A 27,792-nucleotide genomic window follows, 5' to 3' on the forward strand; every position below is an offset into this window, starting at 1 on the left:
TGGACATTATGTTACTGAGCAAGTTACAAAGTCATGGGCATTGGTCTTCAAAGCCTTTTATTAAACCAACATCAGGGACACACATCAACCATATCTACAATGTATCACAGAACTACAGAGCTGGATATGCCCCTGAGAAAAGTTTTTGGTCTAATCCTCTGTTTTTAGGCAGGTAAATTCCTATAGCATGAAGGACAAATACTACTCTATCTTTGTTGTGAACAACACAAACATGGGGGGAAGGGAGCAAAGGAAATACTAGTCCTTGATATTCTATAGATTGTATTAAGATAAGGTCTAAGATAAATCTTAGATAAATCTAAGATTTGCATTAAGATCCATTTTTATTTTATGTAAACTACTATTTTCAAAATGAATGTAGATTATAATCCCACCATCATTTAGAATGTGTTATTTTCATTTATAAAATGTGGTTAAGGAAGAGATCAGCAGTTATTTATGGGATGGACATTAGAATTTTTAATGAGAATTTTCTTTTTAGCAAAACACTTAATTTGATGAGTATGTTATGTTCTACTGAGAAGTATTTATTTGCCTGTCTGGATGACCCTGGAAGAGCAGGGGCATTGTGTAACAATGGAGGCAGGCTACTTGCCCAAGGGTGTGTGAGGGCTTTTATAACTGAGTTTCTGGTATTCAAGGAGACCCCCAATAACCTTCAGTCAGTCAGTTCCCCTGAGTAGAATCTTAGATATTGTTTCATCTTCAACATGGGGAATTCCCATAATAGTCTTTTAGGAACTGTAGAAATAACACTCTGAGGGAGCATACAAAAGAAATTATTATTGGCCTTAAAAAATTTATTTCTCTGTTTTATGTGTTATGTAGAAAGATAATAAAAACATGGGAAAACATTGAAACAAGAAATGATACAATACATTTCGAAATTTCTGTCTCACAATAGAGTTCATCAATAGAATTAGTAAGGACTGAGGGAAAACCTAGTTTTAAATGTAAAGTTATAGTTTTTTTTTTGTTATTACAAATAATTAATAAAGAAATAAGAAAATTGACTAAATAAAAATATTAAGGTGTATACTATGAAACACAAAGGGAAGTTCATCACTATAGTGCTTCATAAATGCAAAATTTGTTCTTCAACAATTCTAAGAGAATCTATCATGCTCCAAAGACTCTGTAATGGTCATTCCATAATGTGGACCTTAAGGTGATAAGGTTTTTAAAAGTCTAAGTTATGGAATGGCTCTACTTTTATGAAGTATGAGAATCATAAAAAATTTTCAGGGTATTTGGTTCACATTTTAAATGAAAATACTGCCATACTAATTTTTTAAAAAAATTGTATTTAGGCTTTTTCTATGTTGACAATCAACCTCATCTTTTTTTTTCTCCAGTACTCCATACTCTATGCATCCTATTCTACTAAAATAATTGTACTGTGTTTTCATCATAATAAAGGGACAACACCCTGACTTTTCTAAGGATACTAACAAGAAGTTTAAGATTCAGGCATTTATACCAAGCTAGAAACTCTAAGTTTAGGTCAAACGATTATTATTAAGTTTTTGACCACAGCACCCCACAAACACTAAATGGTGTGATCTGCAGTCATAAAGGCACCACTCAATCTGATAAAATCAAATCCTTGAAATGATAAAGTACATATATCATACAGGAAAGATACTTTTAATGTTAGAGAAAGCATGTTCTTTAGAGAAATATCAGAGTATTTGGTGGCTTCTGCTTATTGTTGAAATTTTGTCATATTACATAGGCAAAAGGAAGCGGGGAAAGTACTTACTCAGAAGAAGACTCCAGCAATTCATTATCTGAACTAGTTAAGATATTGGAAAATATGGTCATTACAGTTGAGCCTAAAGATATATCAATATTTTCTTCATTATTCACGATTTTTTTGAGGTACTCCACAATACTGGTTATGTTGGCCGAGGTAAGGGTCTGTCCTTCACTAGTAAAATTTAGAAGCTCATTGGCTATTTCATTCGTTATTCCTAAAAATATATGAAATCACAATAAAGAACACATGAGAATATAAGATGTTTTTACCTCTCTCTGATTCAGCTTCCTCATCTACAAAATAGTAATGATACTGGCCAATATGACCATCTCAGGAATGAAAATGAAATAGAATAGAAATACTTAAAAAGATTTAAAGGCTACACAACTGTTTATTTTTACTAATCTAATCCTTACTCTCAACATATATAGACAGTCTTCAATGTGATTTCCTTCATATTTGTCATGAATTTCAAATTAAGATCAGAGAACAGAAATAAACCTCAGGAAAGTAAAATATTCATTCACTGAGTTTTTACTATCAGAAAAGTACTATATGGTACGGCAATAGTTTATAAATGGCAGGAAACGTAACAAGAAATGTCATTATTGCTTTGACAACTGAAAGAATATTACTTGTTCACTCACCAGCACAATTCGTTAAATCAGGAGGTCCCCAGAAGGTTTTGTTTGTGGTATCCTGAAGGCTGAGCAACAAATATTCATATTTCAATCCACACTGATGCAAACCAAAACATTTTATAATTTTGAAACAAAAGAACTTTATAAAAAAAACAAGAAAGACTTTATAGAACTTCTTATGAATTTCTAAATAAAAGCCTTATGATAAAAAAGCATAATCAGAAGAAAAAAAATCCTGGACACATTTAAAAAATGGAATAGTAAGCTTCAAAACAATATAAGGAAATACAATTAGTACACTGTGCACTCTACTATATTGTGAATGTCTGCCAAATGAGCAAACCCCCACCCTTAATTGCCAACATCCTATTTCATACCACCTCTCCCATTATGCTAATTCCCTATTCCTGGTCATCTAGCCTTAATGTCTTAGATGTGAACTTTCTACCTTCTCTTCAAGCACTACTCTTACCTCATTTGACCTGTCTCAAAGTTCTATTCTCTGATGTTAACTTCTATTTCCATTTTCCCCAACTTTACCACTCACAGTCAATTTGTTCTTTGCTTCCCTTTTGGTCCCTTACTATTCTCTTATTCCATCTACCCCAGTTCTACATTAATTTGCCTCTACATCAGTGTTGATAACCATGGTCTAACATTTTAATGGTTTAACTGCTACACCCAAAAATCTTCAATGCATAGGTCCCTCGGTTCTCTATGGCAGTATTACCTGTAACTACTTGAAATACCAGAAATTAGTCCCTTACAAATCTGAAATTCTACAATTCTGTGAATTTTCATTCCAAAACTGAATTCATCCAAACTGAAAGCTGAGTTTTAACACTGCTAATCAGGGTTAATATCTTACCATGTTCGTGATGCAAAATAGCCAGGTTTCCCTTTACATGGATATGTTTGGACAGCTGGTTTTGTGGTTGACCATTTATAGCCTTCGGGTTGTTCATTTTCTGGACATGTCCCTGTATAAAGAAAAAAAACCACAATAAGATTCATCTGAACGAATTCATTTAACAGGAAAAGTGTTCTAATCAGTCTGCCATCTTTAAATCCTGGACCTGGAGTTAGGAAGACTTCTTCCAATTCTACTTCAGGCACTTTTTGTGGTGTAACCCTTCACAAAGCACTTAACATTTTTGTGCCTTATGTTTCTTTACCTGTACAATAAGGGGATTGGATTGAATGACCTTGAAGGTCCCTTGAAGCTCCTTAAATCAACTCATTAAGTGGTGTGTGTGTATGTGTGTATGTGTATGTGTGTGTGTTGCTTGTCTTAAACAGGTAATCTCTTTTCCATTATTATTCTTAGATGTGTGCACTTTAAAAATTTCCTAGGAATAAAAATTTTAAATATAAAAATTTAAGTTCTTAAACAAATGGGCAGTTTGGATTAAATATGTCTGCGTATCCATACACATGAAAGTGTGTGTGTTGTGTTATCATAGAACAAAATGCTAGATTTGTATCTAGAAGTGTGAATCCTAGCTCAGTGATTATTTAGACAATTTTGGCAAAGTTAAGTTAGTCTAGAACTCAGTTTTCTTTTTTTTTTTTTTTTACTTGTATGAATTTGATAAAATAATTATTACAGTTCCCTTTTCAACTTTTAAGTATTATAAATCTAACACAGAAATGTTCTATGATGAAACCAATGTTTACTAGTATTTTCCTAACTTTTTCCCTTCCACCTACTTCATGGATCAGGTCTGTGACTTCTTCCTTTTCCCCCTCAACATGGAATATATTTTCTGAAAGTAGACATAATTATCCCTAGGATTTTGATTGGCCATTTCTTTCCAAATGCAGCTTCCTAGTCACCTAAGAGCATAAAAAGTCCCAGCTGTGCCCCTCAGATTCAGACGATTTGTAAGGAACACACAAGTCACCATGTCCTTAACCTTATCCTTCTGTGATGACCAGCTGTGTTTCCACATGGTGGGGGAGGGTGGACAATGAAAGAAGTAAGCATAATTGGATTTTTGTTTCATATTCTTACTGTCTTAGGATAAAGTAAATCTTTTGCTGCTAACTGTCAATGACTTGTGAGTGCTTCATTTTGATATAACATGGAACCTGGAATTAATAGAATGCTGACATTAGTGCTATATGTGGATATATGTACATTATAATGATAATAATAATAAAATATTTATTAGCACTATGTACCAGACACCATACTAAGTGCTTCATAATTTTTATCTCATTTGATTTCCACAATGACTCTAAGAAGTAGGTGTTATTATTATTATTTCCATTTTACAGATAAGGAAACTGAGTCAAACAGAAGCTAAATTACTTGCCCAGGGCCACACAACTTGTATGTGTCCAAGGTTGAATTTGAACTCAAGTTTTCTGATTCCAGGCTCATTGTTTTATCCACTGGGTCATGTATGTAGGTTTGTATGTACGAATTCTTTAAGTCTAACAAAGAGAGGTATGTACAGTTACATATCACATAATATCTTCATATATTCATGGAAATAAAAGTCCAGTCTCTTAAAAGATAAATATAGTGATTATTATGTATGCTATGAATGAAAATATCCAAAGTACTTTCCCCATACACCTGGACTTAGTTTCCTATACCAAACATAGTAGTATATAATGCCAAAATACCTCTAAACATATCACACAAAAGTGTTTCATATAAGGGAAAGAGCAGTTGACTGAATGCATGAGACCTGGTTCTTCATCTTAATTCTCCCAACAAATTTGATGTGTGATCTTAAGTCAATCAATCATGTAAAATTCTCTATGAGACTTCTCCCTTCCAGACAAAAACCGTCTCTTCTCCTGCAAAATAAAACTTTTGGACCAATCTCTAAGATCTCTTCTAGCTCTAAAATTCTATGATTTACTACACAAGATGCTCTGAATTCTACTAGTTTGTGTGTGTGATGGAACTGGATAAAGTCCTTGGAAACGGGTTCAGATACAACTATGAAATCAGTGAGTCAAGAGCAGAATCAGAGAAAACAAAGAGCATCTTCAAAGTCATATAGCAGGGAAAAAGCTTGCTGAAGGAAGAATAGGAAACTTTCCATGTCATAAAATCCACCAATATATGCTTCAATGACATGACATTTTCAAAGAGTTCCTCTTCATCCAGCATACATCTTTGCAGCCATTTTCCAGTCTACTACTGGAATTTTTGAGCAGCAGTATTCATGTTCTGAAATTGTGTTACCCTATTGGAGATTGTTCCTGAACTTTATGACAGAGATTGAAGTGGTATCCAAGAGACTGGAGATTATGGTCTCAAAGAGGCTTCAGAGGTCATTAGTCTAATTTCCTGACTTGATGAGGACATAGAAGCTCAGAAGGATTAAGTGATTTGCATTGGGTTGCAGAGCCCTTCCAATTTAGGGTTCAAAGGTAGTTCTTCCAATCTCAAAGTCAAACACTATCCACTATGCTACATTGCCTCTCTATAACCACATATATCCATTGTATCAGCATCTTTATGGCTGCTAGGTGAATTAACCTCTCCTAGTAAAATATCAAAGATTCTAAATACATTTGGAGCTCATGAGAGAGATATAGAAATATAATGGGGAGGTTGTATAATTCCACATTTTTTCTATTATGCAACCAATGTCATTTAAAATGAAGCCTACAACTATCATGTAATTTTGTGAATGTGTGCATGATGAAGTATGTTTGAGTCTTATAAAAGCTAAGCCTTCTTGTTTGGAATTTTCAGTAGATAAGCCTCTAGATCATGTATCTTTGTGGTTCTTAATGCTTCTAAATAAAGTACTGATTTCTCCAAAATTGCCAAGAATGTATTGTAGCCTCATCTTACACCACTGATTCGTAGCATAAATTCTGACAATTTCATGTTAAAAAATGTTGCTAGAATATAAGTGTCTGAATATTGCTGACACAATATCTATGTTTTTCCAATTAATAAATTGAGAAAGGGAGGGAGTAGAAGTCAGTATAATCTGGGAATTCACTTGAACCATAGCTACAATGTCTAGCTTATTTACGGGAATAAAAGAGCTTCTGTTTCAAAGTACAAACAAGAATATCTAGGTATAGGTTTTATTTCAGGGGAATACCAGGAAGACTTATGAGATAGTTTTTTTTTTTTTTAATCTTAACAAAAAGCTTAAAGAAGTAGTCATACAAAATATTCAACAACTTACCAATTTGTTTCACACTGACAGTGTATAGCCTCAAGCCATCACCTAAAGATTCATTACTTCCCAAGAGTTTCTGCTGAATAATCTGGCCTTCCAAACTGATGTTGTTAGTAGCATTATAAACTAAAAGGGCCAGAATCATCAACCTGGAAAATAACATTTTCAATGATAGAATTAAAAAGGGGATGAACTTAAAACATAAAAAGATCTTTCCCACATTCTTGATAATCTTTAAGAATAAAAGAGAAAATCCAAAATAATCTCTTTGATGTGTGATCTTAAGCCAGTCATGTGAGATTCTCTAGGAGATTTTTATTAACCAAAATTTTATTAAAGTTGTAGAACATGTTAAATTTCCATGTTAAATTTAAGACATGTTAAATTTAAATGATCTTAATTTTATCCTAGGGAACAGGTGATAAGGTATATCAAATTTTATAGAGTGATTTTTATCTTAATATGCAACCTCTTAGAAAAAAAAATTTTTTTGTTGTACAAGCAACTCTCATAGTCTGCCAATATAAAATCTCAGTTGTGCCCTTCTAAAGCCATATATCCTAATGTTAACATTTTAGAGCTTTTAAATAAGGATTACTTTTGGTATGAAACTGAATCATTAGTATGGAGCTTTGTCTTTAAAAGCAAAACATATGGGGTATGCTATTGTAATAATCCTGCTGTAAGAATCTAACTTAGAAAGACTAAAGTGAATTGTCTATTCAGATTCAAATAAGCAACAGTTTAACAAACTAATCATGTGATAGTTCAAGCATTTAAACCCAGCTGTAGTTTAATGAAACTAAGTTGATATGTAGGATTGGGAAAGCATATAGTTAATCAGAATAACATATAACAACTTCCACAACAGTGAAAACTAGTTCAAAATTTCCTTTGACATCATGTTATGTGGGGGAAAAAACAAACAACTTCCCTTTAAGGATAAACCAAAGAACCACAGTGTGTCTCTCATGTCTTAGGCTTCATTCTGAAAAGCATTTTGTAGATGCATTCTGCATTTACTCCTGAATACATAATTCATTGAAGAAGTTCTTTTCTAATTAATCAATGCAGTAGCAATTAAGTTGGCTAAAGTAACCTCAAAAAGTACCATTATATTCTGGTACTAGGAAGATGACTTTTTTATGAAACTATTAAAATGCACCAAAAAAAGAAGAAAGAAAAAAAAAGTAAGGCCATAATTTTCTTTGTTTATACATACATAGAGAAATCAAAGTCTGACTTAGCATTTGAATATCCCTTACTTAAAAAAAAATATTTTGAAGACTATTATTTCAATGGGAGTCAGTCTAGTATGTGGATTTAGAGCTGGCCTCGATAGGAAGACCAATACTCAAGCCTAGCCTCTGAAGCATGATAACTATGTGACCTGGGAGAAATTACTTAATCTCTCAACACTCTTTAGGTAACTGCCTAAAATTAAGTCATAGAAGTTATTGTCTTACATTTGGAGCTATCACTATAGTGGTAGCAAAAGAGTTCTCTATACCAATAAAATCACTATTCCTAAATATCACCTATAGATCCATTGGCCTTTAAATTCAGAATTATTTTTAGTATAATAATAAAAAATTACTCAAATAATACTTTACAATTTATAAAATGATTTACATACATTATTTTATTTGAACCTAATAACTCTGTGTAGTATATAATGAAAATGATTTTATAAATATAGATAAAATATGGATAAATCTGTAACTATAATATTAAGCTATATAGATCTATTTATATCTATCAAATATATGTAGGTATGTAGAAATGATATACATGTATATTTGCATATTTATCATATACATACAAAAACAGACAGGCACACACACAGAGGGAGGGAAAAAGGGGAGAAGGGAGGGAGGAAAGAAGTAGTAGCAATAGAGCAGTGAGCACAATGGGTATAATGCTAGAAGACATGAGTTCAAATATGGCCTCAGACACTAGCTGTGTGATTCTAGATAAATCACTTAATCTCCATCTACCTTAATTTCCTTATCTATAAAATAAAGATAAAGAAAAAAATGATAATAGTTATGTCAGTGTTTTAAGTATAATATGAAGTAATATTTGTAAAGTTTTTTAAAAAGTCATATTTAAATTTTGTTATTATTATTATTCCTATTTTCCAGATGAGGAAATTGAGTATAAGCCTGGTTTAAGCAAGTGATTTACTTAATGTTCCATAAACAGTAAGTAGTAATTATCTTTCATTGGTCATTGGCAACCAGCCAAAAACACCGCCTTGGTACCACCTGAATTTTCTGCCCCTATATCTAAAGGTACAATCTTTTCTGATGGATGGAACCACACAGAACAGCACATATGCAAGATCTTTGTACAAATCAGAAAGAGATAGTTCATTGCAACAAACTGTCTTTGTCTTTAGATATTCACAACTGCTTATGTGATGTTGGGCACTAAAAGAGTTATATTAAAGAAGTTAAAAAAGGTCAAAGTTGTCCTGGATAGGAGCCTTTTTCGGTTTATATGTTACTTTAAGGAGCAAGTATATGATTTAACTGTTAGAACAGACTTCATAGGAAAGACTACATGTAATTCAATAATGAAGTAGTAGGAAGCAACAACATTTAGTTGGACAAGGGACAAGAGTCTTGTGGCTATTACAAAGGCAAGACTTGTATAAATCTTCCTCTTCATATCACGAAGGAAATGCCCCAAAGCTATAAAACAAAAGCCAGTTCTCTATTTTAGTGGAATAATCCCCATCACAGGATTATTCATCATTGTAATAATAGTGGTTTTTATATTTATGAGAGTTAGTGTGGCATAGTAAATGGAAAGCCAGTTTCAGATTTGAAAAAAAACTGGTTTCCAATTCTTTCTCTGACACATATTATGTAATCCTAGTCAATCATTTAACTTCCCGGTGTTTTAAACAATTCCCTAAGGATATAAATTGCAAGAAAAATGCCAACCTTAGTGAACATAGGGACAGTCCTTACTTAGGATCCAATGAAATCACAGGTGCAGTCTCTTACCTACCAGACTATTATCATTTGAGATGCACAGCTCTGTGGAGTAGCTCCTTCCTAAGGTGATTTAAAACTGTGGTATAATCAATATGACAAATACTCCAAATAAAAAGTCTGGTGCATATTAGCAGCTAAATCATGAACAGTTGCCTAAGACACTGAAAAAAAAAAAAAAAAAAAAAAAAAGAGAGAGACTCTTGAGGATGGTAAGCCAGCCTTTTAGATTTCAAAGGTAAAACGAGAACTCAGATCTACATGATCTGTAGGAAGTCTGCAACACTTATGATAGGTTCTCAGTATATGTTTTCTTCATTTTACAAATAAGGAAACTGGTGCAGAAAAATTAAGTGATTATATTTATATTTACAAGGCAATAAATTTTGAAGCAGAATTTCAACTCATGTCTTCCTGCAAATACAGAAATGAGAGCTTTCTTTTGGCAACTAGGCTTAAGTGACTTGTCCCAGATCACAGAGATAGTGAATCTTGAGTGTTAAATGTCTAAGGCCAGATTTGAACTCAGGTTCTCGGGACTTCAGGGACAGTATTCTATCTACTGTGCCATCAAACTGCCCCAGAAGTGATAGCTTCTAAAATAGGTTGATAAAAAGAAGAGGTAGATTCAAACGTAAAGACAGACATTTATTTCTTTGATGGATACCTATGAATAGAAAATTTGTCATTACTTCTTATTAACGTATACAAAAACTTTATTTTTAACCAGCTAGAATAATGCGAATGTAAAAAAAAAAAAAAAATCACCTAAAAATTGAACTAGGCTACCATTATAGATGTGTCTACAAAATACAAAACAAAAATACAATGCAATAACAACAATAATAAAATGAGATGATTTTATTGATATGATACTTTTCAAGCACTGTGCTATGCTGGAGATATGGCCACAAAAATAAAGTGGTCAATACTTAGGAGAGGAACAATTCATACACAGATAGGTAAATTCAAAATATATATGATCTGGGAGGAGAGGAACAATAACAAATGGGGAGATCAAGAAGACCTCGTGCAGCAGATGGCTCTTGAGCTATGCCTTGAAAGAAGCTACAGGTTCTAGGAGGTGGAGGCAAGAAAAGAGAGTAGTCCAGTTATATGGAAGAGCATGTAGAAAGGCTAAAGAAAAAATAACATGAACGTGGTACAACAGGTAGGAGGAAGGAATGATATAAAAACTGTATGTATATCTTATTCTCCCAAACATTTTATTTGGCATAGAGTCAAAATTTATTCTTCAATTTATTCCCCATTTTTCTTTGTTAAAACATGTTAACAGAGCCTTTTCCATATAGTTTCTGAAAATATAACTACCTTGATGGAATCTCACAAAAGTACCAAAAAGTTATTATGTCAAACATGAAACTTAGAAACAAAATTTGACCTAAAATAAGGTTTCAAAAATAGTTTTTTTCTCTTACTTTAACATCTGATAACATATACACATATGTGGATATGAGTATATATATATATATATATGCATATGTGTGTGTGCACATACACATACATCCACTATCCAAGGAGTCACTCTAGTATCTATGAATCAAAAAATGAATGGATCCCCTGTATTTGAAAGAGAAAAAAAAAGTTATAAGAGATTAGTTAAATTTTATGAGAGGGAGTTTTAGAATATAAATTAAACCATTGACAATATTGTTACCTTTGATCATCTTCGATACTTCTTTTGACTTTTATCTTCTCTTCACCAGTGTTCAAATGAAGACTATAAATGTAAAGGAATATACAGATTACAATCATGAAGAAACACTTATTGAGCATCTACTACATACAAGGCACTATGTGAGCACTCAGATATCAAATGGTATAAAATACAGTCCCTATTCTGAAAGAATTTATAATCTTGATGGTAAACTGAGAAGAATTTTAGAGAATTCCTACTGAAGAAATTCAAGTGACTTACTCAGGAACACTCAGCCAATTTATACCTTAGGTGGGACTTGAATACAGGTGTTTCTGACTGAGGCCAGCTCTCTATTCATTATTCAAAGCTGTTTCTCTCTGATTTAAGAGAGTAGTAAAGCATCACTATTCCCATTTCACAGAAGAGGAAACAAGCTTTGGAAAGGTGATGGCTTGTTTATGGTTATATAACTGTGGGGTTTGCAGGTCCCTTGAGTCCTAAGTCCAGGGGGAGTTTTCTTTTTCATTATATAAAGCTAACTCTTAGGGGAACCACTAAGGTTTCTGGAAAGAGGAATGGTGTACATAAAGTAGGATTTAATGGGCTTAGTACTGCATGTGTACACAAGTATGTATACATATTATATATTCATTACTATACACCATATATGTTATGTCATACACAAATTGTAGATATTACATATAGTATAAACCTTAAACAAAAGTTATGTTGCTTTTTCATTTATTAAATAACAAATTATACCATTTACCTGATATTGACCACATAGACTGTATAATTCCAATTTTGAAAAGTAGAGTTGAGCTGAAAAACACAACGTAATAGTCAAAGGGAGTAGGGATGAGGAGTTTTTTTTTTTTTTGTTTTTGTTTTTTAAGAAGAATTTGTTTTTTTTTTTAAGAGGCAACTTTGTTCAAAATGGTAAATTCTTATTGGAAAAAATGTTCTTAGATTTAATGATACAGATAACTGATTGTGTTACCAGTGTTTGAGTTTTGGAACATTAGCAAAAAGCATCAATAAAATATTTATCTTTTGTCATCATCTCAGCATATATATTCATGAAAATCAGGGGAAAGCAAATGTACAAAAGAGACTTTTAGGACACAGTATCACCAAAGCAATGGATAGTTGTCTGCTAAAGCAAATGAATACTTTTAGAGAACACTCTATTTCCTTTAAATAGATTTCACTTATTTCTTTTACAATATTTAGTTTCTAATCATATTACATCTACTTTTTAGCTGTGACAAATGAATTGACCACAGCTGTTGGAGGCTATTACTCAAACAATAAAATAATTTTACAAACTTAATTTTTCAAAAATAAAAATAATAATTAACTTGGAAATATCTTGCCACTAATATTTATATGGGAATTAACTAAAAATAAATGTATTGTTCCCCTCTCTATCCCCATGAAATTAGACATTTCATGCAACTCACTGAGATTTCTTGTGCCTTTCATTAAGACATTAGACTTTTTCTAGAGCTGTAAAAAGGGAAAATAAACCAGAACACTAATGCTTTCACTTGCTATACCAAAATAAATATAAGTTCCTCAAGCATTTACTTCACTACTCCCCCACCTTTTTTTAATTAAGGGAGTGAAATTCTTCTAAAACCAGGAGAACAAGTCAAGTCTAGTTTCACAGGATTTAAGAAAACAGTTAAACAAGTACAAGCCAAGAAAAAGGCTGTTTCCTCTGATTATGTGATATAGTTTTTATTTGAATACAATAACAATTTTTTTGTGTGTTTTTCTTATCCCTTTAGATATCTGATTTCAGAAAAAGGTAGGGGGAAGGGAAGTTCTACCTTGCTTGGTTATGCTTTGATTTCATTCACTTTTTGAAATGTTTCAAGGATACAGAAAAACACGCTATGTTCCAAACTTTTTGACCCTTAATGGAGTAAATTAACATTTATACAGTTTTTCAATTATTTGGAATCCACATACTGCAGACTGAATGATTTTAAAGGAAAAAAAAGTACTAGTTCTTGGGTCGTCTAAGCTTTGCCACTTTCTCCATGTTTTTTAAGGAAAAAAATTGTAATTTCTTTTATCAAAAATAGTGTTTTAGAAAATAATCTTTGATTTAATTAAGTTTATTCATCTATCAATTTATATAGTAGTAATATGGTATCATAACATCGAGAGAGGGGGAGAGAGAGAGAGAGAGAGAGAGAGAGAGAGAGAGAGAGAGAGAGAGAGAACAAGAACCCTGGACTCAGGAAGACTCATGCAACCAACATGAAGAGTATGGGATCCAAGCCTAATAATATGGTGTCTTAGTACAGGAGTCTGTTTAAGAATAGATTACAGAGAAGGTGCAAATCTGAATTAGCAGAAAAAATTCATCTCTGGGAATATTAAAGAGCCAATAGGAATTTCCCTATTACAAAGAAATCACAGATGAAATCCAGAAAAGAATATTAATTTGGCAGATAGTTTTTTGATTTGTTATATGAATTTCTTGTTCCTCAGTTTTTGAATACAAAAGTTATTTTTAAACAAGAAATATATATATATACATATATAATAACATTTTATATGTATCTAACTACTTAGAAAAAATACAAAGTGATAATTTTAAATGAAAGTAATTTCAATAACAAATATTCAGTTCTTTAGTTCTAGGTTTGTTATGGCTAAAGAAAATGTTGTTTAATATTCTTAGGAGTAAAGTAAAGAAGAAGTAAAGTTTCCAAAAACTTGGAAAATATAAATTGTATTTTTACATATCATCATGACCAACATAAGTCTGTTTAAGGACTTCTATCTTAATCATCATTTAATGATCTTGACTTTAATTACATAAAATGCAAAACAAGTAAAATAAATCAAATTTGTAAATCAAAATTACTTATAAATGGTGATGAAAAAAGCACATAAAGTCAATCACAGAATGGTGGACATGAAGTTATATAATATGGAGAACTACATGTAGGTATAAACATAGGTACATTTGATTATGTTTTTACACAACTATTTTTGTACCTATCTATCTATCTATATACATATGTGCCTATATGTATACATACTCTTCCTTTGTGCTATATAACTTACATGGAAACACACATACATTCTTCCATTGTGTAAGTGCAAATCCACTACTCTGGTTGAATTCATATGCCTTTTTTCATAATGAAAAAAATTATTTTTGCCCTAAATTTTAAGGGCAAGTAAATATAGATTTAATTGCTAAATACTGACTACAGGACAATATTCTCATAAAATAGCAGTTTTCTAGATAATGGTTTCCTTTTATTCTTCTATTCCCAGAGCAAATGTTCTGAGGATTTGTATTGATTATAGTTGATTCAAAAATAAATAATTAAAATGTTCCAGGTGGTTTTCATTTTACACACTCAGTATTTCATACACTGAATTCAACATATTCAAATAATCCCTCTGGTGAAGATGGATAGCTTTAAAAATAATCTAATATTGGTCATGAGAACAGACAAAACCAAAATTTATATATGGTACAAATGTCCTTCAATTTTGGGAACAATATCTAGCATTTTCATTAGCTAAAACCAAGCCAGAGTAAAAAAAAATGGGATTTTTTATTTTAAAGCTATTTCATCTAAAATAAAGATGTACATAAATGCCTTTATTCTAGCAATTCATATTACAAACATATGTAATAATATTCTTTAAGACTACATTTCCAGAATCATATTGCATGCCATATCATGATATAAAATTATTTTGAGATTCAAAAATAAGCATTATATTGCTCAAAAAAGGCATTTATTTTCTTATAGTTTAACAAATCTTGTTTCTATCTCAATTTGATTTAGGGAAAAATTTAGGTACTGCTTTTTTTGGGAATAATATTACTTTCATAAACAATTAATGCTATAAAATGATATAAGTGAATGATGAAAAAAAATGTATGTTTGTGGATTTGGAGTCATCAAACATTCTCATTCTCTCTGTGTGTATGTGCATATATATATATATATTGAAATATATGTACTTATATATTCTTCTCTCCTTCCCTCCCTTCCTCCATATTTCTCTCTCTGTCCTTTCTTTCTTTCTCCCTCCCCCATATACATATTTACTACATTCACACAGCATATAATTTTGATCATCTGATTCTTAAATTCATTTGAGGTAGATATTCAAGATTTGCAAGGAGGATTAAAGATAGTCTCATAAAGATGTATTAAGGACTGATTGGAAAATTCTACTCCTTGTCTCCTTTGATTATATATGTATATAAATCTATATATGTATGTATAGATACATATAATATTATTATATATTCAGGAATTTTCTCACTCTCCTATAATAACATTAGATGGGAGCAATTTCTTTCTAGATGACTAGAACTTAACCTATTGATTAACAAAAAGACTTTCTACGTGAATTGCCACATCTGGTGGACGTTGTTAACTCAGGTTAAGAATGGGATTAATGATTACTAGGCCCAGGAAAATATTCAAGGATAATCCATATAATTCAAGAGAGAGAATTTTTTCATCCCACTCTACAATATACCCACATAATACTTCTCTCACTCTTGCTTGAGTTCCATTATAATCTTCCAAGTAGTTTCCTGACAATGTTGTTTAATAAGATTTGATTTTTTATGGATAAATAGAAAAGAAACAAATGTTTCTAACATCAAAAACAAGTAGAAATAGATTTAATATAAAAATATTTCTCACACATTTTCAGCACAGGAAAGCAAGGAAATGCAGATATCTTTGTATTTTTTCATGATATCTAAAAAACTAAAAAGTGAGGACAGTTAGTTGATATTGTCCCCTTGGTATTATATGACTCAGAAAGATCCTCAGAAAACACTTTTGCTGAGGCCACTTTTCTCTCCTTCTGACAATGTAGTAGCTAGTAGGATCAGCAAGGTTCACTGTCTCTTTCTTTTTCTCTGAGAGCAGAAACCTTATAGAATCTCTAGTTGAATTCTTTGCCTATTTAGAGACTGGTATATCCCAGATAACTAAAAATTTGTCCCTTTTTTCAAAATTTTCCCCTTGACATCTCTACTACTAATTATTTCGGGTATTATAACCTCTTTTTCTTCCAATGGTTCACAGCCCTATTTACCTTTTTTAATGGGTATGCCTTATTTTGGTATATGAATTATTGGTAGAAGTTATTATAAAGCTAAAATCTTCGTGCAAAACAGTACAAAGTATAGGAATCTCTTTTAACACAATAAAAATTTTCTATCTAAAATCAAAAGCAAGTTTATATATAAGTTGGGATACACGAAGAAGCTCCCCCAATAAATATGAGTAAAGCAAGTATACTAACTTTTCTTGTTAATTTTAATTGAGAAATGTTATAGCATTAAGCTATAATAATAAGAACAAGAAATTAAAGATTAGTAATATAAGGAAGGAGACAGGGCAGTGGATAGAATACCAGACCTGGAATCCAAAGGACTCTATCTTCCTAAGTTCAAATTTAGCCTCACTCACTTACTAGCTAAAGGATGCTGGACTAGACACCAAAGCCTGTTTTCCTTAATTTCCTCATCTATAAAATAAGTTGAAGAAGGAAAAAGCAAATCACTCTGACATCATTGCCAAGAAAACCCTACAAAGGGTCAGTAACAAAGAGGAGACAAAACTTTCCCTGTTTATTCATTTTATAATAGTTTACTTATAAAATTCTAGGAAATCAGCAAAGAAACTAATTGAAACAATAGTATCAGCAAAGTTCACAGGATGCAAAAGAAACTCACAAGAATAAACAATATATTTATATAATGACAATATCCAAGAGGTAATATTAAAAAGAAAAGTCCATTTTTCAAAGATAAATAACTTCAAAATGCCTAAAATGTTAGAAATCCAATTTACTGAACCAAACTTAACATATGCATAAACACATTTATAAAATGTTTCTTGAAGAAATAAAGAGCAACTTAAATGTTTAGAGGAATATTTAGAGCTAATGGCTAGGCTGTGCCAGCATAATAAAAATGATGATACTGTGAAAGTTAATTTACAGATTTATTGTTATTCAAATCTAACAAGACAAGGGGGATTTTATATAACAGAGAAGCATGAAGAGATTCACATGAACTGATACACAGTGAAATAAGCAGAGCTTATATATACAATGACTATAACAATGTATATGGAAATAATAACAAAATGATCAAGACTGAATTTTGGGACATTTAAATGACCAAGCTTGGTCCCAAAGAAGAGATATGAGAAGACACCTGTCCTTACTTCTTTGAGAAACAGACTTCAGTGTAAAATATTGCATATTATGTTGGTCTTTTTAAAATGTGTTTTTTTTGGGTTTTCCTAAAAAAAAATTCTCTTCACATAATTCACATCTGTAACCTTCCTCTGTAACTTGCAGTCCAGAGCATTTGAGATCAAGTGCCTTAAGTTACATACTCTCTTCATGTATTAGAAGTAAGACTTGATTTCTAGATCTTGCTGGATCTAAAACTCTGATGAGTTTAGGTTGTAGAATCTTGGTATTTTGTGAGATTGCCTTAGGGAAGCAGATCCTGAGTAGATAAAGGTTAAAAACTCTAATATATATTTGTATTTGGAGTTATCTATTCCTTAATGGTTAGTTAGCCATATATATATATATATATATATATATATATATATATATATATATATATGATATATGAATTTTCAATCCAAAACCAAAAATAGACACCAACACCATAGATTCTTGATGTACATGTAATATGGAAGATAGAAATACAGAGCAAGCTCTTATTTACATTTTAACAATTTTTCTACCATTTGTATCTCTCAAATATTTGGCAGTTTCACCAAACTTACACAAACACATATATCACATATATATATATATATATATATATATATATATATATATATATATATAAGCTTATATACATGTAAGCTTATATAGTGTGTGTATATATATATATATATATATATATATATATATATATATATATTTGGGGATGATAAACATCTAATGTGGATTATTCAAGAATAAAAATAAAAATTTTTTTGAATATATGCTAATAAACTTGCCACTATGGCTATATGTCTTAAATAAGATGAACCCATTCATTAAACTAAAGATTTCCAGTTAAATTATCATCAGTTATTATTTTAAATATATCTTCAAAATTCTGTTTTTAAAAGTTATTAATTCAATTTTGACTTTTAAAATTCAAATATTAAAATTTATTTTTATTCCTATTTAACTTTTATGTACAATTAGATTATTTTAATAGCTATGTTTTCTTTAAAGAAAATGATGTGATTACATTTTCTTACCAATCATTCCTTGAAAGTCCAAGAAATCTAAAGTATCACTTTTTGATTAAATACTTTTGTCTTTTTTTTATTTACTTAAAGAACATTTAGCACCATATAAAAAGTCAAATTCTTCCCATCTCAAAAGGCCTTTTTCTATGTTTTATTCAGAAGACGTCGCATATGATTTTGTTATTTTATATATATGCTTACATATAATATAACATATTTGCAATTTTAATGGACTAGAGAAATATAATATTAGGTAGAGGTATGATAGAAAGAAATAAAAGTTCCAAAGATGACAAATTGTTGACCATTACTAGAATATTATTGTAGAAAATGAAAATCATGCCTTCTATAGTTACGATAGAAAAATAAAAGATTTAAGTAATGTTTTACTCACCCATTCTGCAACCTTGCTCTGTACTTTCACCTCAGGTTGACGTAGAATGTTTTGAATAATAATAGAAATCCGGTAAATTATGCCATCTGTCCATTGAAAATAACATTTAGAAAAACATTGTATTCTTTTCATAAGAATATATGTAAGTTCAATACAAGTGATAAAAAAAATACAAATAGCCTCAAAGAGCCTATTTCATTTTATCTCTTTAGTTATTTTTAAACTCATAAAGAACCACCATAGGATTCAGCCATCAAATTCAATTCTACAGGACTTGTGTCACTAAATCACATTCTGTACTTTTAGTCATTTATGCAATTTAGAATTCTATAGCTTCCTGTTTTCATTTTTGTCTATTTTCTTTCATGTACTAAAGTTGTAGTTCATCCCTCTTTTATATTGCATATTACCGACTGGTATAGAAAAACTTGAAAAAAATATGGGTGAGAATTGATTTAAATAACAACAGAAGAAAAAGCTCTCAAGAATTAAACTATCAATATGAACTCTATGAATCCTGTTTAAGATTTTTTTTGTTCTTTAGTAATGATGGGACTTAACTTTACTAATTCTTCTAATAGAACAATGACAAGGAGGATATGAAAAATATTACTAAATTATTTATAACCCAATGCTTAAAGGCACAGTGCCTGGTAATCTGTAGGCACTAATTAAAATGCTTGTTGGACTGACTTGAGTTCTGCAAAATATTTTAATGTTTTGCCATTGAAAATGTTCAAGGTGAGTTAAACTGATTCTGTTTGAACACAATCATGATCAGATGGAAGACCAAAAAAAAAAAAAAATGGAAAAAAAAGCAAAAGGTCAGACTTTACATGTTTCCAATAAGATCTATTAAAGGGCTTTATTAATATCTTATTGTTGCATGGAATTGACCACAGTTTTCAAAGGCTATGCAATGAAATTCAAGCTTTGGCAAATTTTAACAAGCCAGAAAGACTTCTTGTACTGTCTTGGAGATGACCATTTTCTACAGATGAGGAAAAAGAAGCATATTACCAGGAAATATCTTCCAAGGAATAGCATTTTTTAGATGAAAGGGGGCAAGAGGGTGCACTTCTGATCAAGGAATAAGGGCACTGCAATGTAAGAACATTGTACATTCCTTTGGGGGAAGGAATATTCTTGTTGATCAAATGGTGGATCTTTTGAATCATTAAAGTAAGATGATAAATTGGAGTTTGGATGATTGTCCCCAACCAAATCATTTCTTTCTGTTATAAAGACAAATGTATGGGAAGATCATTTTTACTTATTATCAATGTCTCTATTCTACATATTATTATTAGGTTAGTTTTTGTTGAAACATGGTTTTAAATAAGCCATCTTACGAAGAAAAAAATGTACAATGGCTCTTCATTGTTTATCAAAATAAAATGGAAATCCCTCAGCTTGGTATTTAAGGACTTCCATGATTTGAACACCACCTACCTACTTAATCTTACATCTGTCTACCTTCTCTGTATATCCTAGACCACAAGCTTCAAAATAGAAGAGTCTATTTCTCATTTAAACTTTGTATCTACTAACATCTACCAGAATATGTCACAGGTAGAAAGAGTTTAGTAAATGTTTGTTCATAGCACTTTACAAATATTATCTCATTTTATCCTCACAACAAAACTGGAATATAGGTCTTATTACTGTTGTCTTATTACCAATTATTATTGTCTTATTACCATTTTACAGAGAATGAAACTAAGAAAGGTAGAGTTTAAGTGATTTGTCTGGACTTAAAACAGTAATTAGGAGATTGAGATTAAATTTGAACTCATGAGTTGATGATAACTCTGAACCGGCACTCTATCTACTGTACCACCTAGCTGCCTCAACTTGTTAAGTAAATGAATGAAATTGAGTCCCTTTCAGTTCTCTGGTAATTAACTACTTTCTTCCCCCCCCTAAGCTTTTGTTTAAGCTATTCTGTCAGGGATGCTTTTTCTCCCAGGAAACTTTCTGTCAGGGATGTTCTTTTCCCCAAGAAACGTTCCCCCTAACTTTGGCATGTCCAAATTCTACAAATTTTCAAAGTCCAAGTCATATGCCACCTCTTCTAAGATTTCCCTGCTTAACCTGATCCTAGCTAGAAGTGGTTTTTCTTTGAATAACATCATACATAGTATCCTTCATAGGGCACTTTGATGTTATTCCTTATCTTTAAGTTATTTGTACTCTTATCCTCTCTCTCCTATTATCTTATAGACTAGAAAAGGATTAAAATGGCTTCTTAATTCTTTTTTCCTTCTCCTCTATTACATCTCATTCTCCCATACTATCTTGGTTCATAATAGATGCTCAGTAAACATTTGTTTAAATCTAGCACTATTTTAAAACTAAGTTGAATTTTCTAACTCACCTGGCAGACTTTTCTAATGTATGGATGTATTATATTTGGCATTTTTGTTGTCAGCTTCAAAATGCAAAAAGAAAACAGTCTTTTTTAATTGTTTATGTTCTTTTTGAAGGGAAAAGAAAAGGATATGTCTAAAGAGATGGAAAATTCTAGTGTGATTTTTATGTGTAGTCAACTTTTTTATGTGATACTTGGGAAAATATCAAAATGAAATTCAAAACAAACACACACACACACACATCTGTGAGTGTTTCTGTATGAGTAAGTTTAGGATAAATGTTAGAAGTAGTGAGTTAAGACTGTAGGGTATGGGTAGGACAATAAAAATACAAAAATTACCAATAAGAAAACCTCATCTTCCATCATCTTATCTGCCAACATTTGAGTTAGGGTCAAAATAGGCCAATAACCACTACTCTTTAATAAGTTTAGATGACCAAAAGCAGCTACACTGAAATATTGAGTTTTAATGCATATGGGTCAGCTTGTTTCAATCTATTCACTCAACCTTTTTGAGCATAATTTCACATTCTTTTTTAAAATAAAGAATGATTTCATGGACAGAACACCGTTGAAATCAACATAGGTCTGGTTTGAAATCTTGTCTCCAGTGCCAACTGTATGATCTTGGATCATTTTACTCTCTAAGCCCTTTAAGGAAATAAATATTTAGGTATGTTATCTATTATTCTATTTCACAGGGTTGTGATGAGAAAAGTATTTTTTAAATGTTAAAGTACATATACATATATGTGTAAAAGTATATCAATATATACTCATATATATGTATATATAAACACATATATTATTTTATTCTTTGAGACAGATTAACTGGTATCATATAAGGACACTAACTTTCAGATAATCTGATATAATTTTCCAAATGAGGTAGACAACATCTAAGCATCGAGGAAAACTAAAGTTAAGAAATCTATATAAAGAATATTCTCTATGAAAATCTTAATGAACATTTATCAAATACAGTCAGTTGAATATTTTAGAAGTTACCACTAGATGGTGACCTAAAGCATGATATTGGAAAATAGGCTTCCTTTCCACTATCTAAGAGATTATGAGGATACACAATTGCTCTATGGTGATTAAAAGTGATATTTTAAGGAGGAAAAAGAACATAAAGCAATATGTGGTAGGATTTTTAATTATTAAAAATTTCAATATTATGAATGTTTATGCATCTCTTTAATGGTTTGTCTACTTCTTGGTTTAATGTTTTCAAACCTACTTTTTTAGCTTGGAAAAAAAAATAAAGATGTAATACCAATAACACAAAGCAAAAATGAAACCAATTTACAAATTTAATCACTACCTTAGAATCGTATTGATTAGTAAATGGAAGGACAGAAAAACTAAAATATACTAATTAACTGGCTTACAAAATTGTTGAGTGTAGTTTTACTGTATATAATTTCTAGGTTATTTTATTTTTTCCAATTACATGTAAAAATAGTTTTCAATGTTCATTTTTGTAAGATTTTGAATTCCAAATTTTTCTCCCTACCTACCTTTCCTTACCCCTCCCCAAGACAGCATGCAATCTGATTTAGGTTATACATGTACAATCATGTTGAACATGTTTCCATATTAGTCATGCTATTTTGAAAGAATAACCAGAACAAAAGAGAAAAACCACACATGAAAAGGGTATAAATATTTGCACCTAATGTTTTAAGTGATTGCTAAAAGCCATGTTAACTATTTCCTACAAGTAAGTTTAAAATTTAACTAGCTAACTCAGTTTATTTTTCCTACACTGCACTGAACAGACTGACACTATGGTTAACCTCTGATCTGCAAAAGCAGTTAAGGTCATTAAGTGAGTCATACAAGGAAGATAAAATGCCTCTGGAAGGCATAAGAAGTAGAATTCCTGCCATATTGATTCATTAGCTGGCATATTGCAGCAGAGGATGCATTGTTATCAGAGGAAATGGATGATCCATGATGTGTTACTGGAGAGCATATACTTTGAAATGGCAAGAAAAATTGATGGACAGTTTTCTTTGTACTATCCTGGAATCCAAGCTGTCTTCATCTAGAGGATTAATAGCTCCTGGGACTGCCAGAATGGAAAATGTATGAGTTAAATATTCATAAATTATGGAGGCTTCAAAAGATATACGCCCTGTCTACCGAAGCTCATCATTGTCATGAATAGTAGTAGAACCCAAAATGTGCATTCTTTAAAGAAAATACTGTAAAGTACATCTATTACCCAAGTGGGTGAGACTTCTAAGACTAGATTCAAGACGTTACTCTTTGGTATGTATCATCTGAAAAACGATAGCCCTCCCCCAAAAAAGTCCCAAAGTCTTTTTTTATGAAATCCGCCATTAGTTAGATGTCTTTTATTTGAGCTATAAGTAATGCTACTTTTTGTAATTCCCTATAAGTTACAGAATTGAAACATTTTGATTTAGTTTCTTTCCATGGATATGAAGTTTTAACAATGGTAGTTAAAAAAACTGATGGTGTTGAGAAGATACTGAGGCAGCTATTGAATAACATGTGCTCCTGGAGTATTCTCCTCGCATGTGATTGAACAGAAAGGGACATGAACCCTTGATTGGAAATAGTAGATAAGAAACTAAACTTAAATAGAAAAGAAAAAAGTGAGAGAGATGCTTTTCTTACAGAAAAGAGAAGAAAAAGGGCCCTATTTCCGGTGTTTTTGGAATCAATCTATGTCTACTGGGACAATTGGTGGTTTACTCTTCACTGATATCATGGTAGTACTAATTAAAGAGACTGAATAAATGGTGATTTGAGGACATTAGGGCTTTGCTCCTTCTCCATGAAAAACTATAACTAAAAGAAAAGCAAGACTTTGAGACTGCACTGAGTATATCCTAAGAAGCTAGCTTCAATGTTGCCCACTTTTACAAGTATCTAATATTTCAAGCTAGAAGGAATCTTAAAAGAAAATCTAGTCCAATGTTTTTTAGTTCTTAGATGAGAAAATTGAGACCTAAGGAGATTAAAGTGATTTGCATATCATCAGCCAGCAAAGTTAAGAATTGGGCCTCTGGGGCTCTAAGTCTCTTCACTATACTATGCTGCTTCCAATGCAGAGATGCAACCATTTTTAGACACAGACCTTAGATGGATATATCAGATCTTAAGCATCCTATAAGATCATCCAAAAAAAAATCATTATATTCTATATATTCTGTAGCTTTAAACATTCTGGCATATAAATAAGAACAAGCTAATGGGAGAAAAAAGGAGTCATACTATTTCATGACTAGAGGGTGGAAAGAGGTAATGTTGGGAATTTAGATGGCAACAGTGTTTGCTCTTTGTTTTAAATTCCTTGTCGCTTAACTTTGTATTCTCTTTAGGAATTAAGAATTGAAGGCCATCTAAATAGTGTCTGGGCCTGGAGTCAGATACTTATATTCTCTGTGACTCTGGGCAAGTCATTTCACTCTGTTTCCCTTGGTTTCCTGATCTGTAAAATGAGCTAGAGAAGGAAATGCCAAAGCACTCAAGTATCTTTGTCAAGAAAACCCCAAATGTGGTCCCAAAAAGTTGGACATGACTGAAACAACTAAACAAGAATTAAAATTGTAGAGAAGATGTCAACCTGCATTAGTCAAGAAAAATCTTTCCTGGGAAGTTCCCAATTAAATGACAGGACCAGTTTCTATTTCTATACTTAAAATGAATGCTTTTTCATATTAATATCATGCTACAAGATTAATTCCAAATTAGATCAAAATGATTCAACAGAAAATGAGAGACATTGAGTAGTAGTTTTAATAAATAATGTATGCAAATAAGAAAATGAACATTACAGCATTATAACATGATAAAGAGATAGCTTTTCTTCTTGCCAAAGTCAATCCATCTTCATGCACAATTGATTATATATCATTCCCTCCTATCTTCTTCATTAGGCTCCTCCCACTATTATGTATGCCTTCTCTATCTGTCTACTGATTCTTTCCCGGTTGCTCTTTTCACACTTAAAATCCCTTTGCAAACTAGCTTCCAACCTTTATCAATTAAAATTGTTTTCTCTAAAGTAATCAATTGTCTTTTAATTGACACATTTAAAGGCCTTTTTTTCAACTCTCATCTTTCTTGACCTCTTGTAGTATCGGACAGTAAAATATGGCTTCCTTCTTCAGAATATTATTGACAGATAAAAATAATTATTTGGTAATTCATTGTTAAAATAACTTTTTTTTTTTTTTTTGCTAAGGCAATTGGGGTTAAGTGTCTTGCCCAGAGTCACACAGTTAGGAACTATTAAGTGTATGAGGTAATATTTGAATTTAGGTTCTCCTGACTCCAGGATTAGTGCTCTATTCATTGCACTATCTAGCTACCCCTGTTTAAAAAAAAAAAAAAAAAAAAAAAAAAAAACTGTCAATAAGTGGATATTTTATTTGATAGCTATACTCATTTTTATCCCAGAAAAAGAAACAAGCAAAAAACCCCAACAAATATAACCTAGATCAATCCACTGTATTTCAACTAAAGAATCAATAGATAGCATTTTACTGCATAATGATGTTTAAAGTTTTTGGTTCTGAGGCAATTTTTTTTTCTCCTTCATATCAATAATGGTTAAAATTAAAAATTTTCCTTTAGGTAATTATGAATTTCAAATCATTTCTGATGATTCTAATATATTTGCCCATTGTGGTGAAATCAAAATGCAACAGATGATGTAAAATTAGGAGAACTAAAAGAATGACGATAAAGCTTTTTTCCAAAAATTTAAGAAATTACATGAAGAATGACTACAGATTTACTCCACCAAGCCTGGGCTGCTAACAGAGGATGTGTCAGTGGTAAGGGGAGAAGTTCACAGAGGCTCTTTTGTATAACCATACAAAGACTGCATGACTGAATCACAATTATAATATTCCAAACTACTGGCTAGAATCCATATAAAATATGCACTGGAACCTTCCCTTGTTGCTACTTTCTTAGGGACTGTTGGAATTTATGTTTCATCATAAATCCTATTGGTATGGATATCAAAAGCATGCTAAAACACGGCTCCTCTGACAATTCTGCTGATATATAAATATGTATTTGTTTTATATATATACATATGTGTATATGTATGCATTGATTCATGCAAAAAATAGTAATCCTAATATCTTGCAACTTCTAAAAGAGAAAGGAGGTGCTTAAATAGGGGACAGAATTCACTGGACCCATTAACTTGATTGAATTGAACTTGTTTGTTTTATAATCTTACGTAGTTTATTTTGTGCATTTAAAAATATTAATATAAAAAAGGAATCTACAGATTTCACCAGACTGATGAAAAATACTATGACAAAAAAAAAGTTAAGACTCTCTACTCTAGATTTTGGTCCTTCAGATGAAAATGTGATATTCTCAACTTATAGAAGTTGTTGTCAATATAAGTCAAATGGATGGAAAGCAGATAATAAATTGCTTATACTGAGTAATTGTAAGCACTATTCTTCCTCAAGTAATGATAAAGAGGGATGGGGGGCACCTAATCTGTGTTGTCCATTACAAAGAAAATATAAGCAAGAATGCTATATCTTTTAGACACATGTTAATAAATATAAATAACAATTAAACTTTCTCCTGTTTTTAAGATGAATTATGTAACTAGACCTGTAATTTCAAAAATTACAAGAGTAATATAAACAACATACATGAAAGATACAAAAGTTACTATGAAAAAACCAGAAACACCCAATTCACTAAATAACTTCTTATAGATTTAAATTGATTAGCAAATCTCATCTCTTCCAAAAAAATGGAACAAATATAAAACATCATCCATTGTAAGTGCTTAGAATTCTCAAATGGTTGATCATAAATACTGTTGACAAGTGAGAAGTAAAATCAATATGAAGTTTTTAAAATTAAATTATATGAAATACTAACATCTAATAGTTTCTGAACAAAGACTTCATACAAAGTATTATTAATTCCTGAAATAAACATTATGCTTTTGAAATCAACATTAAAATTGATGCCTTTTTAATTTGAAATAGCTTTTCTCTAAAAGACAGTTCAAGTAACAGGTAGGAATAAGTGTTGCTAAATTTTACTCGTTTAATTGACCAAAAGATCAGTTATACTGGTAATCTGAATCATACAGAGCAAAACAATACTCAGTACCTTGCTCACACTAGTCTTTCAGATAAATGAAGAAATAACATGTATGAGGATATCTCTCTCTATATATGTATATATACACATACATGTTATGCTATATATACAGATATACATACATATATATGTATAGACATATACATATATATGCTTATCTTAAATATCAACCACACTGATGAAACTCTTGAGGTTTTCCCTCAGAATACAGTTGTTAATATTTCAGAAACATTACTAAAAAAAAGGGGGAGGGAACGATTTCTTACCATTCCTTTGGTTATCGACTCTATTAGTAACAGGCATGTTAGTGGTAGCAATGGGTGGTGTAGTAGGAGAGTTTACAGTAGCTGGCAATAAAGATGACAG

At 31.2% G+C, this 27,792-nt stretch overlaps 1 protein-coding gene across 4 annotated transcripts in view; it reads right to left on the bottom strand.

Moving 5' to 3' along the window:
• Nucleotides 1-27,792, bottom strand: part of ADGRG6 (adhesion G protein-coupled receptor G6) — a 179,275-nt gene that overhangs the window by 47,646 nt on the left and 103,837 nt on the right. For 3 of the 4 annotated variants that reach the window (XM_031964186.1, XM_031964188.1, XM_031964190.1), the window contains exons 6-13: nucleotides 27,693-27,773; nucleotides 18,921-19,006; nucleotides 12,016-12,068; nucleotides 11,265-11,327; nucleotides 6,591-6,733; nucleotides 3,290-3,401; nucleotides 2,428-2,486; nucleotides 1,784-1,994 (exon numbers count right to left, since the gene is read on the bottom strand). In XM_031964186.1, coding sequence (XP_031820046.1) covers nucleotides 1,784-1,994; nucleotides 2,428-2,486; nucleotides 3,290-3,401; nucleotides 6,591-6,733; nucleotides 11,265-11,327; nucleotides 12,016-12,068; nucleotides 18,921-19,006; nucleotides 27,693-27,773 — 808 coding nt within the window. The remainder of the gene's footprint in view (nucleotides 1-1,783; nucleotides 1,995-2,427; nucleotides 2,487-3,289; nucleotides 3,402-6,590; nucleotides 6,734-11,264; nucleotides 11,328-12,015; nucleotides 12,069-18,920; nucleotides 19,007-27,692; nucleotides 27,774-27,792) is intronic. The other variant, XM_031964187.1, reaches the window with a different exon arrangement.

Source organism: Sarcophilus harrisii, chromosome 4 (assembly GCF_902635505.1).
Source record: "Sarcophilus harrisii chromosome 4, mSarHar1.11, whole genome shotgun sequence".
NCBI classification, from domain to species: domain Eukaryota; kingdom Metazoa; phylum Chordata; class Mammalia; order Dasyuromorphia; family Dasyuridae; genus Sarcophilus; species Sarcophilus harrisii.